The sequence below is a fragment of the Buceros rhinoceros genome, unplaced genomic scaffold (genome assembly GCF_000710305.1).
Source record: "Buceros rhinoceros silvestris isolate BGI_N320 unplaced genomic scaffold, ASM71030v1 scaffold1677, whole genome shotgun sequence".
In the NCBI taxonomy this organism is placed as follows: Eukaryota; Metazoa; Chordata; class Aves; order Bucerotiformes; family Bucerotidae; genus Buceros; species Buceros rhinoceros.
The window spans coordinates 28,597-44,813 of NW_010423730.1; the positions used below are offsets into that span (position 1 = coordinate 28,597).

A 16,217-nucleotide genomic window follows, 5' to 3' on the forward strand; every position below is an offset into this window, starting at 1 on the left:
TAAGTTAAATAAATAAAGCTCAAAAATAAAAGCCCCAGTTCTGAAGAGAATTTGTTTTCCCACTTCAGTATTTAAAAATATAGATTTATGACTGATCAGCTATAAGTCATTTTCTGTATCTTTTGTGGGAGGGGGCGACAACACTTTGACAAAGTGTTTTGTCAGTGTTATCACCATGATAAATGGGCTTTGTCCTTGCACACTCATAAAAAAGCCTCCTTAGTACCTTTCCAGGCTACGAAATCTTCCCTAATCTCTCTGTGGCTTTACTTTACCTCCAATAGTGATCAGATCGGTTGTTTGGTTTTTTTACCAAGGGCTGGACAGGAGGACATAGAGTTTCCCATTGCCTTAGGATGCTTCCATTTTTTCAGAGTAATAATTATTTGGCCTGGAGGGAGAGGGCAAAGGGTAAAGCCATAGAATATTTGACAATGCTGACATCATGAACTTGAATTACTACAAAATTACTATCTTATGAGTAAAACATTCAGGCGAGGTTGTCCCTCAAAGGATCATTTGTCCTACTGGTAGAATCATCCTTCTAAGGTGATATTCAGATAACATTTTCCCTTTCTTTAGAATAATTTTCAAGTCACATTTAGAGCGGTAAAAATGGGCACCGATTCCTCAGCATTAACCCCTTAAAACCTTTTTATATGACCATTATGACCATCTTTCCTGGCTCACAAGGACCTGGCAGCACTTGCAATGAAGCCCATCTGTGGTGCTTTATGTGGACGAGGTGAGCTTGTGTTGAGTAACAGAAGGTGCTACTTTGCCCCTGCTGCAATGGATGAGTGCTTTGTCTCCATGGTTTCCTCAGTGATAACCAAGATATTGAAGGTACATGTCCCACCCACACTCCTGGTGTTCAGCCTAAACACAAATCTTGACTAAAGGAAGGTTTTCATTCATTCTTCAGCGTGTCCCACAGAAGCTAAGTGTCTCCTGTAACTTTGGTCAAACATAAGCATGCATTTAAAATTTGCCTTCCGTAATTCTGAATCCTGTCAAAGTTCCTTCAGCATCACTTCCAGCAATAGGCTTCCACCATACTCTTCCCCAAGGGGCATGGGTTTCTTTCCACTGGTGACTGAATGCTATGTTTGGTCTTTCTCTTGAACTTCCTGAAAGCGTTTCTCCAAGCGATCCAGTTTGGCCAGATTCTCCTTCAGCAACTTGCTGTTTGGAACCAGCTGTAAGGCTTTCTCATAATAGCCACGGGCAGTGACGTAGCTCCCCTACAAAGAAAATGAGTGACAGATCTCATTTGCGTTCCCTGACATATGAAGTTCATTCCCTGGGAATGGGGCAGACTGTAATACAAAGGAAAAACAGTATATAAAACTTGGTATTGTTAGGTAACGGGAATACTTGTCTATGGAATGGATCACCGAGTGCAGTTAGTCTGAATTTGATCAAGCGCACGTGGCAAGAAGTAGATTTACATTCTTCCGTTATGTTGTACCAGAAGAGTTAATTATACTAAGCAATAGGATAGCTTGAGGATATCACACAATATGACTCCTTAAGACCCAAATCATAATGATATGCTAAAGTATTCAAAAAGATAAGCAACCACAGGGCAGGCAGTCTATTTCCATAATTTTATGCCAGTAGTCCGCATTAGACCTCTTTATTAAATTTATTAGGTAGAGAGGAATCTTCAAAGTCAACTCATGGTGACATTTTTCTACGGTAGGTCAACAACTGAAGCAGGAAAACTTTAGAGCTGGGCAGGTTGTTCCTTGCAGCCTGCCCTCTTAAAATACGAAGTTTACATTACAGGATACATATTCCTAAGCAACCTGGTTGGGAAATTCTAGTTAGGGTGGGCAGATTTTCCTCCTTTTTGGATAAAATATGTTAGGGACGCTCACTGTTCACGAATATGCAGCTCTTGGCAGCCTGAAACAAATTTAGCTTTCTATCCTGAGTAGTAGTCTCTGCACTTGTCAGCTTAAGGAAAAGCAAAATTGTCGTACCTTGATGTGCTCAATGCCTCCCATATTCATCCAGGCCTGCGCTTGGTCTGGGTTGAGCTCCACAGCCCGTTTATAGCTCTACATAAATACGAAACATTTTTAGTTTTTAAGTCTGACTCTTCAAACAAAGTCAGTGCTGGAGGGGAAAGAGAAACAAAGTTTCCTCTCCTTCTGAATCCATTTAAAATATAATTTCAAATTCTTCTCATATAAAATGCACAAGCTGAATTTCAGTTTCTTTGCAGCAGAGGCAACATAATACACCGCTTCACCGCTGAGCTCAGAGTGCAGGTTTTCCTGCCCACTGCACCGTGAGGAGCCATACCAACCCCTGCGACACTCTCCCTGCCACCCGGCACCACTGGGGTCTCCTGCACATCAGGGTCATTTCCTTGGGCAGGTGCCTGCCAACCACAAGCCATGTGTGGGCTGCGGTGCTCCTTATCTGCAAGGCTTTAATTTGGAGCTGACAGCAGATTACAGTACAGCCACTTGCCTGGAGGTTTCACAAGTACCTGAGGGCAGTGCTAGCCCTTCCCACTGCTTCTGCCACTGTGCATGAGAGAAGAAGCAACAAGGACCTTCCGGACTCTGCCAAACAGCACCGTTTTTATGGTGTCACAACAGGAAAGGATTCGAATTATGATTAGACATCTCTAGGGATATTGAGAATACTCAGAACTGTCTAAATAATATTCTGTGCTATTATTTAATGATAACGTAATTGCTGAACTATCAAGCCCCGTGCTCCACAGGATAAGCCAATCTCTCAGCTATTAGGTAATAAGGTGAGATGTAACAACATGGTGGGCTCTCACATGTCCCCAGGCTTCCAACTAAGGTGCCTGGAGTTAGCCATCGCCAGCAAGAGGGGCTGGGGCTGGATGGACCAAGGGTTTGGTCGATGAGAAATGGCCTAGGCTTGTCTGTAATCCCACTGTGACTCTGTACTTAACCACTCAGAGCAGGGAGTTGTACTTCCGTAGAGGAATGAGGAAAAAAGTTGCAACTAAGTTAGCTACCCCGTAGCTTTAGCTGTACCACTGGTGAACTGCTGAGCTCCAAAGGCCAACAGCCAGGGTGCATGCACCTGGGAGTATTAGATGCAATGAGTTACCTCTTATCCTCTAACCTAAAAACCAATACACAGGGCTCAGAGCAGTCATACCTCAAAAGCCTTGTCAAGGAGATTCTGTTCTCTTAGCTGGTTTCCTTTAGTGAAAAAGAGCTCTGATATGACTTTTGGATCCTTTGGTTTTAGCTGAAGAGCTTTTTCTATAGCTTCAAGTGCCTGTGAAAAAGCAAGAGGACATTGTGTTACCATAATCTGCGCCTTTCCACTTCTCATGCTTTCCTCACCACCAGGGTCTCCCAGCATCAGAACCATCTTCCTCCTTCCTTTCTTTGCCCCACACTGTTTACACATGTGGAAATGAGTTTTTTAGATGCCTGTGGCTGATAGGCAGTGGGGCTGACAGCAGCAGGAGCAGTAAGTGGTAAGAAAAACCCAGTGCTTAGCTTCAGTTCCAGAACCTAGATAAACAGAAGCTTCTAGTGAAAAAAATAGATCTACTGGATGTGCACTAAGGCATGTGACATGTCTCTGGAGAGGTGGAGTGTAACATTCAACCTAAGCTCTGTGTGTGAGCCCTCGGGACAAGTGTAGCCCATGACAACGGTACCTTGGTATAGTGCTCCTGCTTGCTGTAGATAGCTGACAGAAGGCGGTAGCACTCCAGACACTCCGTATCCTCATGAAGTATATGGTTTGTCATCTTTTCAGCTTCCTTCGTCCTCCCCATCATTGCTAAAACCTGAGCCTGTGGAGCCACATTACAAAGGGTTATGATCTTAAAAAGCTCCCCCTTAGTGATATTAAAAATTCTCAACACATGATGCTGCACACAGCGGCTGGTGCTTCACTTTTGTGGCCCTGACCTGGCCAAGCTCGCCCCACACTCACCAGTGCCAGTCGGATCTCTTTGTTTGAAGGCTGCAGTGATGCTGCTTCTCTGTAAACTTGCAATGCTTCTTCATACCGCTCCGTGTTATAATACAGAGCCCCCAGTGGGGACAGGATTTCAGCCTTCCGGGATACCTTCAGTGCCCTGGAATTTGGGAAAAAGATGCTTCCAGGTAGTGTGTGGATCAAAGCGGAAGGGCAAGGTGTGGTTTGCACTGGGATAGAGCCATGAAGCTCTGCACCCTGTCCATCCCACCCAGGGGAGCACAAATTTAAGGTCCCAGGAGACATGAGTGAGCCCACAGCAGCAGTACCTTTAGCCACCTGAGAAGGAGAGAGGGCCACCTCCAAAGTGCGTGTGAGCATGCAGCAGGGGTGGGGCTGGCTGATGGTGGCAGAACCTGTGGAATGTGAGCACAAATCTGGATGCCTTTGGAGGCAAAAAAGGAGGCAAAAAATGCCCAGACAGTCCGCCCTGCTGCGTACTGGGAGTCAGAGCCTGCCTACTACCACAGTGATGGGAAGGGACAGAGTTCCTGATTGTGCCCGGTTTTGGAGCTGGGCTGTGCAGCAGTTATGGCTGTTACTGACAGGCTTCGAGCAGGGTGGAAGCTGTGCTAACAACCTGCTCATGCCACCAAGAAACCTCCGATTTATCATTAGAGCATCCTCCAGCCAGCAGCAGTGTGTCCATCCTACGGGCTTGGGAACAGTCCAGGGAAGTCAACACTGCCTGAGTCCATGCTGCCTCTCCAAGCACTCCCCAAAACCAGCCAAATAAGCAAAAGTAAATCTGGTTTCAAATGGATGGAGAAAAGAGAGGAAAACCCAAACATGCACTGACAGATTCAGGTATCAGAGGCTCTTTAGTAGAGACAAGCTGTACAGGTGGAGGAGGGAAACCTGTCTTCCATCCCAAATTCTTACCGCTTGTACCATGCTTCAGCCTCTTTGTTCTGCCCCAGGGAGCGGTGAAGCCTGCCCAAGTTCACCATGGCCACGTGATGAGTGGGGCTCAGGTGGATGGCCTGCCTATAGTGGGATACAGCTTGCTCAGGAGCCCCTGGAGAGGAGAACAACTGTTAAACTGGTGCATCAGAAAAATCCTGCTGCAAATTCAGCGTGCAGTAATGGTCTGGGTTTTCTTTCAGCTATTCCTCTGTGTGCGGGAACCATTTTGAGAAAGAAATCCTGCCTCAGCCTTTCCAGAGATTAAAAAATTGCTGTCCAAATTAGGATTTAAGATCCAGTATCCAGAGATAATCATGAGAAACAGATTTTTCTAGGGCTGGGTTTTTGCAAGTCGAGGGTACAGTCACCAGAAGACTGCTGACCGAAAGCACTCTCCTATCATGCTGCAGCAAGGATGAACTCCCCTACTAAAGACAGAGCTGACCCCAAAAAAGGGGCTACGGCATGCGTCCCACATCTTGGGGACCATCCTTCCACCCTGGCCCACTGGAGAGACCAGCAACGGAGACATGGAGAACAAGCCACCCAGTATTCCCCACAACCCTACCAGAGCTGCAAATGGCTCCAGCTCTTTCCAAACAGAGACTATTCCCTCCACCTCTGTTGCACTGGCTCTGCTCAGTTCTGTGCGTTGCTTAACTGGACTGGGAGTGGCTGACAGTAACCAGCTAATTCCCACCTCAGGACAATAAATCCCAGACTAGAGGTGTCCAGGTTGGAGCACGTAGGCACCACCTCTGTGTTGCAGAGGAGCCATTGGGTGGCACTGCTTCACTGTGTGAGTACGTCTACCAGTGCAAGGTCCTGCAGTCCATGACATCACTGGGCACCACCGTAAAATACAGCACCGTGCCAAAAGAAAGGTGCCAGACCACTATCCCAAATAATATATATTTTTCTTTATCTAAATAATGGCTCTCCTCAAGAAGGATATTGCAGTGCTTTCCTCAGGCCGGGCCTGCTGACTACCTTCTAAACAAATTAACTGGACACACAGTATAATGTTCCAGCATTTCAGCAATGTGAATACAGTCTTCATAACCCCGGTCCTCATTTAATTGGTTTGCACACTCTAGACCGGATAGTCTCCTGCTGCAAACCAATACTCACGGAGCTTTGTCCACCAACAAAACTTCTGAGCATTGGCATTACTTAAGCCAAATCTCTTCACAGTGTATTTAATTCCATTTCTATCTGGAAAGCAGAACTTCAAAACAGCCTGCACGGGTTGGGGCACAGAACGTATGCTGCCATGAGAATTTTATTTTCATAGCGTTTCAGATCTAGTTTGGTTTTCCTGAGACTTATCTGCGCAATGTAAAAGTAACATGGACACTTCTTGGAGTCTCCTTTACAGGAGAGAGGAGGGGCCTCTGTGGGGAGATTTAAAAGCATATAAGATTAATCTAAAACCAACAGCGTATCTTTCAGGGTAAGACTTTTTCAAATAATCCAGTGGCAACCTCAATCTTCTCCCACCACTGAGCAGGCAGATGTTTTTGAAAATCATATCTACAAAACATTCTGGGAAGCAGCTGGGTATGTACCACAGTCTGTAGAGTCAGCCAGTGCCTCTCTTGCTCAACACACAGGGGTACCGTGCATCGTTAAGGGAGACACATTTAGTGTCTAGACAGCTGCAGAGCTGTCTAGAGTTATGGCTCTCCAAAGATGACACTTGCTGGAGGCTTGTTGCACAAAATCCTGCAAGTTAATTGGCGTAGTACTTCACAGCATCCCCCGTGGCCACTGGGGAAGAGCGCAGCCTGTGACGGGCTCACTAGCAGCGCTTCTTTCATGCCCTGTCATGTCTCCAGGAGGGTTATTTACACATCATGCCCAAAGTATCAGAAGTCAGTGGGTTTTTTTTCCTGCTGTTTGTATGTAGAGAAGTGTAGGAGTAAACCAGGAAAAGTTAGTTTTGACTTTGGCAGAATATACAAGTGCAAAAAATAGAAAGTGCACTGCACTGCATTTGAACCACAGTTTTTGGCAGGAATAGGGCAGTTTATCCGAGTTGGGAAGCAAAGACGGGTACAATGTCAGGGTTAAATTACTGAGGAATTTTTATTATTTGGCAGCTTGAATTTTGCTAGAGCACCAGTGCAGAACCTCTGTTGCTAAAGCCATGACGCCTTTTCTGATTACAAATACTCACAGAGGTTCCGTATTTACTTCAGTCCAGTACTACGTAAAAGCGATAGCTGGCTGACGGACACCACTGTCCTTTCTTCCCATGCACCAGCAGAGCCAGGCACGGTGTGAAAGGGAGGACGGGTAGCAACCACACACTTTAAGCCTACGATAATCCATCACTGAGCCTCGGCTCTGTTCTGAAGGGACCGGAGCGAGACAGTAGTTTGGTTTCCACGAGTCATTCGTCAAACTCGGCCTCGCTTATAAAGCTGTCAATAAAACGTATCAATTACATCGGCCTTTTTGTTGTTGCTATGTGGATGCCAGGACGTGCCTGGGTCCAGGGAAGCTAGATGGGAACCAGGAGCCCAGAAAATAAAAACTTTGGATGCCATTACAATGCTCCAGAGAAATTTATTCTCCCCATGGTATCTCAGGGTTTGTTTTCACAGATGATTGTGGTTTAAAAGCCATGTGTTTTTATAGCAACAGCACTCAATCTTTACAGTCAAAGCGCTGCTTTGTCACCAAATAGAGTTGCAAGTGCTCCAAAGACTGTAACGATCCACTTATGTGTCTGGGATTTGGTTTGACATGGCTTTCCTGGAGAGATGGCAATACTGTCAGGGTGCTGCCCAGCTCAAACTGAAGAGGACGTAAGAATCACTGAAGAGAACAGCCGGGCTGAACGCCACTGCCGCACAGCGCCTGCATTGATTACAATTTCAGTACGCTGTGCCATCTCAGCAGCGCAAGGATATTTATTTCCAAGCTGCAGCGGAGGCACATCTATTGCTCTGGAAGATTTTAACATCCTTTTAGATATGTATTGCTGAATAAAACAAATGAATGCATTTAAGGCAGAGAGGGAGAGGGAGAATCCCTGGCTCCTCCTCACTTACCAGTATCAACCAAGAAAACACCGTAGTTGTTATGCAGATCGGAGCTCTCTGGACAATGCTCTATGCCAGCCTTATAGACCTCCTCTGCTTCCTTAAGCCGCTCCTTAAAAGAGAAGGAGATTTCTTAGCTGTGGCAGAAAGGGTGTCAGCACCATTTGCCGCATACCTGCATTTTGTGGCAACTCTCTCACTGCACAGGGAGTTCGGGGAGCCAGCCCACCCCACCAAAATTTTGGAGGCCAAAATTTTACCCCATGGCATGGATGCTACGGAGCTGCTGTCTGATGCCCCAGAGAGATTCAGAGAGCTTTCCCCCATACATTTGCAACTGGAGCTACCTGTGAAACAAAAATAGCTGGAAAAGCTGGGTCCTGTGCAATATCGGTGAGCACCGGCTGGGCACACACCCAGCCGGGAAACAACAGCAACAGGGGTCGTGTTGGTTCTGTTGAGAAATATCTGTTTTCTGGGTGCTGATATATTTTATTTGTTTAATGAGCATCTCGCTGGCTAACTTATCCCCTCTGGAGCTCAGCTGTTCAACCCCTAAGCAGCAGGGAAAATACAAGGAATGAAAGGCTGGCATGTGTGATGTCTGGAGGATGGGGAGCTTGTGCAGGGGGATGAGGGAAGCTGGAGGAGGATGGAGAACAGTGAAAGAGTGGGAAATTCTGACAGATTCACATTAAAACCAGGTGTTATCAATGCACGAGATAATAGATTACTGAGACTGATGGGACGGTGCCACCACACTGATTCCTAGATGCACTGAGCCCTTACATTTTGCATAGATTTAAGGAGGTTCATTGGTGCTGAGCATTTCTGGAAAACACAGATCTTTTCTCTGTACCTACAGAAAATGTTTCACTGGCTGGATTCTGTTTAGGCTGAACTATGGGCAGCCCAGTCCTGAAACAAAAATAAGGTGCCTGTTTGGATCCAATAGCAACTTAGTAAGGTTTCCATCTCCCTACAGCCAGCCGGTATGTGCCCACTGCCAGCATATTCACTTGCACAGGTTATCACCGTCTTCCTTCCCTGCTCGTCTCGGAGATTTGCTGTTGGGTGTATTTATGGAAGAAGGCATTGACCAGCAGAGAGAAGCACGGTGCAGAGGGGCATCAGGCAAGCGTCCAACAACAAAGACACTTTTCCAATTCTTCCCCTTCTGTGAAGCAGCACAACCCTACAGCGACAAACTCTGCAGCCTCCTGACGATCCTCCCAAGCAAAATCAGCCATCTGGGTGTCTCCTGGGGAAGGCCTGGGGCGACCAAGGCAGACCGCCTGCTTGGGAGCTGGATGTTGAAATAAGAGGTTGGTCCACTCCCAGCTATGGACTCTCTTCTCCTCAAGTACTGAACCCTCCAGGGCTTTCTCTGGATTTAAAGGGTGTACCTGATGGCAGCTTTTGCTCTGTAGCTGCTTAAAAATGTGGACTCCTTTCTCACTTCCTGTTTCAGAACTGGAGAGCTGGAACTAACTGCATTGGGAGAGTCTGACTTGATGAAAGCACACAGTCTGCCATGGTTAAGCGTTTTCATGTTTACGTGATGAAGGCCAGCCATCCAAAAAGACAGTGTGTGATAAAATACAGAAACACATTTTTTTAAAGTGATTAAGTTTGGACATTTTGGAGATATATATATATACGTGAAGTTGACATTATTATCCTGCGGGCTCAGGAAGAGTGTAGTGATTGTCAGAGTTGACTAAAACAAAGAGCAATGTTTTGAGAGAGTGTCTGTGCCTCCAAGACATTAACAAACATTTTTTCAAAGATTTCTGTATTAGTTTCTCTTCCTCTGATTTTAATTTTCAGCCAAGGAATGTGGCTTTGTGTGCACACATGTCAGTTTTCTGCATTTTATTTACCTATCATAAATCCAATCCTTAAAGTGTGCAAGGGCTGTGTTAAACTGGATTAGCAGTGTCCCATGTCAAAACGTTCACGCTCACCAATACTGAGCACTTTTAGCATTTTTATGATGGTTGCATTGCTTTTTTGGCACCTAACATCCTGACCCTGCTGGCCTCAGGCTCAGTGCAGCCTGGGATGATTTCTGTAACAACGTGTTTGCACTAAGCACAGTCAGAAATTGGGAAGGGTGGGACCAGCTTTTTGTGCTGGAGCTTTCTCCCTCACAGCTTCGCCTCTCCTTGGGAAACATGCTGGAAGTTCATCAAGGTATGATTCTCAATAACACATAATAATGCTACTCCCTTCATGGAACATTCATTAACCTCGCAAAATTCAGAAGACTGGCTTAAAAAATGTATGAGATTTTTATGATATTAAAAAAAAAAAATCTGTATCTGAGGATCTCTCAGTTGAACTGCGGGGTTTTTAAGTCTCTTTTTTTTAAGGCTTAGTTTTTCAGTCTGATTGTGCCTGAGTAGGCTCTCCTCTATAGCTAAGTGGGTTAATTTTTTTTTTCATAATGTAGGCTGATATTGTTACACACACACACACACAAAAAATATCATTTGAATCCAGAAACTAGGGCCTGAAAAGAGCCATCAAGTAGCACAAGAATGCTGATGAAACTGCAAGAGTACAGGAATGTTGTGAAAAAGACAAAAAAGTTTGATTTCTGTTATTAGCACCACACGGCAATTGTGGAAAAGAAGGAAATCAACAATACCTTGTGATTGAGTTACAATACCAAGCAGAAAGAGCAATAAGAAGGGCAAGCATTTATAAAAGGCACAAACAAGACAAACTGTTTTCTACAATGTGGTGGTGTTTTCTTCTGCATCAGCTTTGGCTTCGGAATCAATCATCAAGGAGAGAAAAGGGCAATTACAACAAGTTAGAGGCTAATTCCCTGGCACATGAGACATTCCTCTGAGGAGCATTTTTTATAGCTATAGGAGGAAAGGACCCATAAGCCCTATCTTGGATTCATCACCTTTAAGATGGTGGCGGGGGAGGGCGGGGAACACATTGTGTGGGACTGATCAAGGCAATCCTGGCACTGGTTCACTGAGTGACATCCATTTGTTTCCCCCTTTCTTGGCCTTAGTGCAAAGCTGAAGGAGCAGCAGCTTGTCATGGCACAGTCACCTCACGCAAGTTATTTTCATGTGCCACTCATAGCACTTCAGTCCCTTTCTATCACATCCCAGCAGGAGAGAACCAGCTTGTGCTCTTTTCCTCAAAGCTCCTCAGCGATGCTGTCCGTGCAGCCTACTGCATACTGCCTGGCATCACAAATACCCCTACAGCTGAGAGACAGACTCTGGGCCACAAGTAGACAGAAAAACAGGTTTGTAAATTTTAGCCATTTTGGACACTGTTGCTTGGACAAAGAGGAAAAACTCAAAATGAACTGAAAAATGGGGTCCTGTCAGCATCCTTTGAGCTGAAGATGCCCAAACTTCTGGCTGTACCCCTCCAGGAAGAACACAGCGTAAGGGTGTGTTTCTGCAGATTACAGCTTTACACGGGCTGTAGGACAGCCCCTATTAGTGCAGACACTAGGATGTGAGGCAGGAGCTGCACAGTAGCCGTCTGCTGTGGCAGAACATGAGAAGGTGTGAAAAGCCTGCAGCAAATCACTAATTTCTGAAGAAATTGTACTATCTTTTTTCCCTACCACTTACTCAAGTCACAAGTGGATGAACAATCTATACGTAAGAGTAGATGAATTATTGCTGGACTTGGTATTGGCATTTGCTTTGCACAGAAGGCCTCAGGACTCTATAACGGCTTTATTGCTCTGTTGACCTTACAACCAATGGTTCTAATTAATAAGTTCAATTAATAATAAAACCAGGTATTACTGTGGAGGACTCATTTCCTATACTTGCAGGAGGCTCGTCATTTTCAGGCTTATTCAAAACACAGCTCCCATTTAATAAATGGGAACATTCAATTCATACGCTGCATTTCCAGGTGCCTGCAGCTCATATTAATATTGAACTGAAGTTGTGCAGGTATGAGGACCTCGTCACCCACCCCTGCAGCACCAGACTGGGGCTGCTGGTTGTGGCCACAGTCCGTGGGAGCAATGTCTGAAGAGCAGCATCCCTCATCTGCTGCTGCAGGTGTGGAAAAGGGCAGGGCTTGGTGGTCTCAGTGTGGGCACCCACGCTGTCTGAACAAAGACATTTTGTGCCTCAATTTCCCTTTTTCTCCATGGGGACAATATTTCATCTCAGAGGGACCTTGCAGAAGCCCAACTACAGAGAGTAGGGAGAGCCCTGAGTAATGAGCATGGGGAACAAGCCCATGAGGAAATGAGTAATCCTGTCTCCAGAAGGCAGTCTGGGCCACGCACAGTAAATAAGGCCTGGGGGCACATACTGAATAATGAGGTTAAATAAAATACCGAACAGCTGCTCATTAAGAGAAACATAAAGCTAACAAGCCTTCCTACCCCCTGTACGTGATCATCTACCACAGTAATTAAGGGCTGTATTCTGATGCGTGCATGCAAGGGGCAGAATTTGGGCTGCAGAGGCCACCTGGTTTCTAGCTTTTCCTAGCTTTGGAGTGTTTTATGGTGAAAGCTCAAGGTTATCTATGTAGGCATGTGTGTATGAGGGGGAAGTGCTTGCCTCTTCTGCTGTCACAACATTCAAGGTGCAATGCATTAAGGCTTCACCACAGATGTGGGGAACCGCAGAGAGGGTATTTACTCACAGCTTCAACAGTGATTTAATTCAGAGCCACATCATGTGGGTGTAATTACTCACTGTGAATGAGTTGTCTCCTATCCTGAAAAAGTCAACTCTGAAGCAGCCTGAGAGCTCTCTGCACACAGCTGTGGACCCACGCCTGCTGCCGCATGTGTGCAAGGTGAGGGTGCTGCACTGGGACAATCAGGAGGTGGTGTGGCTGCAGCAGCAGTGCATACACATGCACAGAAGACACAAGAGCTCGAGTGATGTCCATTACCTGTTCGGCTAGCAGTGAGGCCAGGCTTGAGTAAGCATCTGCAAACTCTGGGCCATACTTAATGGAGTCCCGCAGTAAGATTACAGCTTCCTCCTTCTTCCCTTGGGACCTGCAGGACAGGGAAGGACAGAAAAAATAGAAAGAAACATTCCTGTAAGCACACGTTTATATTCCAGTAACACTGATTGAGTGACGAGATATGAAAGTCCCTGACCTGACCTTTTCAACAAAGACTAAATAAGTCACTCACCCCTCCTCTCCACAGTGTGCGTACCCAGCATCTCCTTGGCCCCTGGCTGAATTTGTACGCTATGCTCAGGAGTTGGGAGGATATAGGCTTTGATGAACCTGCTGTTTGGTCTGCTTTTCTGGTGACTGTCATACTGAGCAGTACGTATTGATCCCAGTGAAGACAAACCACCTCTAGAACAGTGCATTCCTCGAGCTCACACAACGAAGAAAAAAAAGTATTTTATTTTGGCTATAGGGCAAGCAGTACAGGCCACATGGTCTTTCTATTGAGTCATAACCACTGGATTTTGTAAAATTCTCTAGTCCTACCATACATCTCTCACTATTTCTGTTTATGGCAAATACATCAAATTCTGCCCCATCCATCCCACCAGGAGTCAAAGATACATGAAGGACAAGATAATAAAAGTCTCCCCAGGTATTAAGTACTGCACAAGACCCTCCTAGTGATGTCCCTGGGAAGTTGCATGCCCTGTGGGAAGGGATTCTGACAGGGTAACACCAGGTTTGCAGCCGTCTTCTGGAAGTCTGGCCCCAGTTATGCCATTGAGGCACTGACTGACCTGGGAACAGAACATTTGCTCTCACCAATCCTAGTCTCACATCAATAGGTTGGAGACAACAAAACATTTGCACTTCCTTAAAAAAACCCCACAGAGTCTTTGCATGTTCCTGTTCTTAGCATGTGCTGTTATAGATCCACTCCATTAAACTAATACTTCTAAATTAAAATATTGCGAAGTTAAATCTGCCTGGAATCTCTAAATAATTGCTTAGCAAGTGGATCATTAGGCTAGAGCAGTCTGTTCTTCAGATCCTAAGGATTACGAACAGAGATAGGTGAGAGATGGCTATGCTGATGAGCTATGGTTTTTTCCAGCATTGCTCCGCATTTATTGCCATGGAAAATGGAAAAGGTTTCTGGACAAAAATCTACGGATGTTTACTTATTTGAGCTGCAATTTCTCCAGTATCACTCTGTATTTCTTTCCTTGGGAAAATGAGAAGGTTTCCTGAACAAACATCTAAGGATGTTTAGCTGGACTGGAACAACATTTTCCTTGTGTCGGGTGTACAAAGAATACGAACAGCAGGGCTTACAAAAAGAAACAAAGGGCTCTGGGACACAGAAAATATGTGAACACCTTGCTGCAAGGTCATCTGAGTGACACGGTCAAGTAACCAGATCTTGTTTATAAGGTGCAAACTTCAGCTGATAATATGTGTGGCTTTGCAGATTTTTTCCCCTTCTAGTTGTGTAACTGGAGGAATATTTTGCCTGTGCATTAAGCTAAGTAAAACCAGTTGTGCTAGTCTCTTTCCTCTTTCAGTGGTGTACCATATAAATTACATGAATGAAGCAAAAACAAATAAAGAACCACTTTTCTCCTACACTAATTAAAGACAAGCTCGCTTGTCAATTTATAAAATTTTTGGATCCCTTGGCTGGAGTTTCATGACACATTTTTATAAATCAAAAGCAGATGATTGCTTTATAAAGGTATTGATGTTTGGCAAAAAAATGTAGGAAATGCCAGCTACATAAGTAAAAAGGATTAAGCGATCCATCCGGCAGCAGTAAAAGTTCCCATTAACCACAAACATACCCTCTTAATTACTCTTTTTTTCAAAATGGCCTTTTTTTTTTTAATTCCCATTTGATCCAAGAACAATGTTTGTCTCCTGAAAGTGAGAGTAGAGGGGGAAAGATTATGGCATCTTTTTATGTGACAGAATTAATTATATCAAAAAAAAGCAGACCCAGGAGTTTCTGAGAGGGCTCAGGCCAAGCACTAAAACGCATACTTAACTTTTATGTATGCAAGTTGAAAATTAATTACTGGCTGAAGTGCTTTCCTGGATCAAGGCCAACACTTTGCAGGATCAAGGCCATCGCTTATATAAATCCCAGGCAATTTGGGAGAGCACTGAGCACTCCAATACGCTAATTTACTGTAAACTGGGGATCTGGATCCGGAAAAGCTAGGCAATGTATACCTTTGCTATGACAGAGAGAGGAACAAATTCAACTGACAGGAGGAGTCTGTGATCACTTAATCCAATTTTCCCCCAAGTTACCTTGCCTTACAACGCCCTCTCCTGACTCCCTCTTCCACTTGATCCCCTCTACAATCAGCGTGTCCAAGCCAAGAGTGAGGAACAGCTCTTTCCACCGGGAGCATCTCTTTCACATTTCTGCAGGTGCTCTGCAGTTGGAGAAGCTTAAACCATCCTGCAGAAGTCCAGCGATGCACGGGGCTGCGTGGGGGCTGTTAGCACTGGAGCAAATTTCATTTGCAACTGAGAGAGTAAGCTAGGAATCAGTGCTCTAGAGGACTTTTTAACTTTCAACATTTGTTTTATTTTGTGAAATTAGTTTGACTGCATTAAAAGCAGAAACATGAAACTCTACAAGGGCTCCAGAACTGTTCTGAACACCTCATCTTGGTTTCGCACCATAATTCAACAGGAGCTTGCAGTGTCTAACTCTGCCTGTCTGAAAGGAAGTCTCTAAGCTTGTTCAACTCTCTAGTTTAAAACTGATTTGGACAATTTAGATGCACTCCTTTGCCATTCATCTACACTGTGTTATGGCATTAAAGTGAGGGAACAGACAATACACTGCAAGGCATGGCTGCATTTCAGAGGGACCAGGTCTGATGGGAACCTCATGAAGTTTAACAAAAGTAAATGCAAGTCCTGCACCTGGGGACAAGCACAGGTTGGGTGATGGCTGGGGTCCTGGGGAATAACAAGTTGACCGTAGGCCAACAATGCACCCTACTTGACAAAGAAGGCCAACAGTGGGTCCAGGGAAGTGATCTTTCCCCTTTGATACCTGTGTTACCACACCTGGAGCAACATCTGTCCAGAGTTGGGCTCCCCAGTGCAAGAAAGGCAAGGACTTACTGGAGGAAGGTCAACAGAGAGGCACTAAAGAAGGTGTGAAGGGCTAGAGCACCCGTTGTATTGAGGAGAGGCTGAGCAAACCATGTCTGTGCAGCCTGGAAAAGGGAAGAGAAGGTTCAGGAATGACTTTGGTACTGCCTGCAACTACCTGGTCAGAGGATACAAAGAAACTAGAGGCAAACTCTTCTCAGA

The 16,217-nt window shown here is 45.2% G+C and overlaps 1 protein-coding gene across 1 annotated transcript in view; it reads right to left on the reverse strand.

Annotated features, from left to right (window-relative positions):
• Positions 1-316: 316 nt before the first annotated feature.
• Positions 317-16,217, reverse strand: part of TMTC1 (transmembrane and tetratricopeptide repeat containing 1) — a gene marked incomplete at its 5' end in the record, with an annotated part of 73,258 nt that continues 57,357 nt past the window's right edge. The window contains 8 exons of the mRNA XM_010140494.1: positions 317-1,244; positions 1,989-2,066; positions 3,157-3,279; positions 3,671-3,808; positions 3,952-4,096; positions 4,879-5,014; positions 7,962-8,064; positions 12,864-12,972. Coding sequence (XP_010138796.1) covers positions 1,104-1,244; positions 1,989-2,066; positions 3,157-3,279; positions 3,671-3,808; positions 3,952-4,096; positions 4,879-5,014; positions 7,962-8,064; positions 12,864-12,972 — 973 coding nt within the window. The remainder of the gene's footprint in view (positions 1,245-1,988; positions 2,067-3,156; positions 3,280-3,670; positions 3,809-3,951; positions 4,097-4,878; positions 5,015-7,961; positions 8,065-12,863; positions 12,973-16,217) is intronic.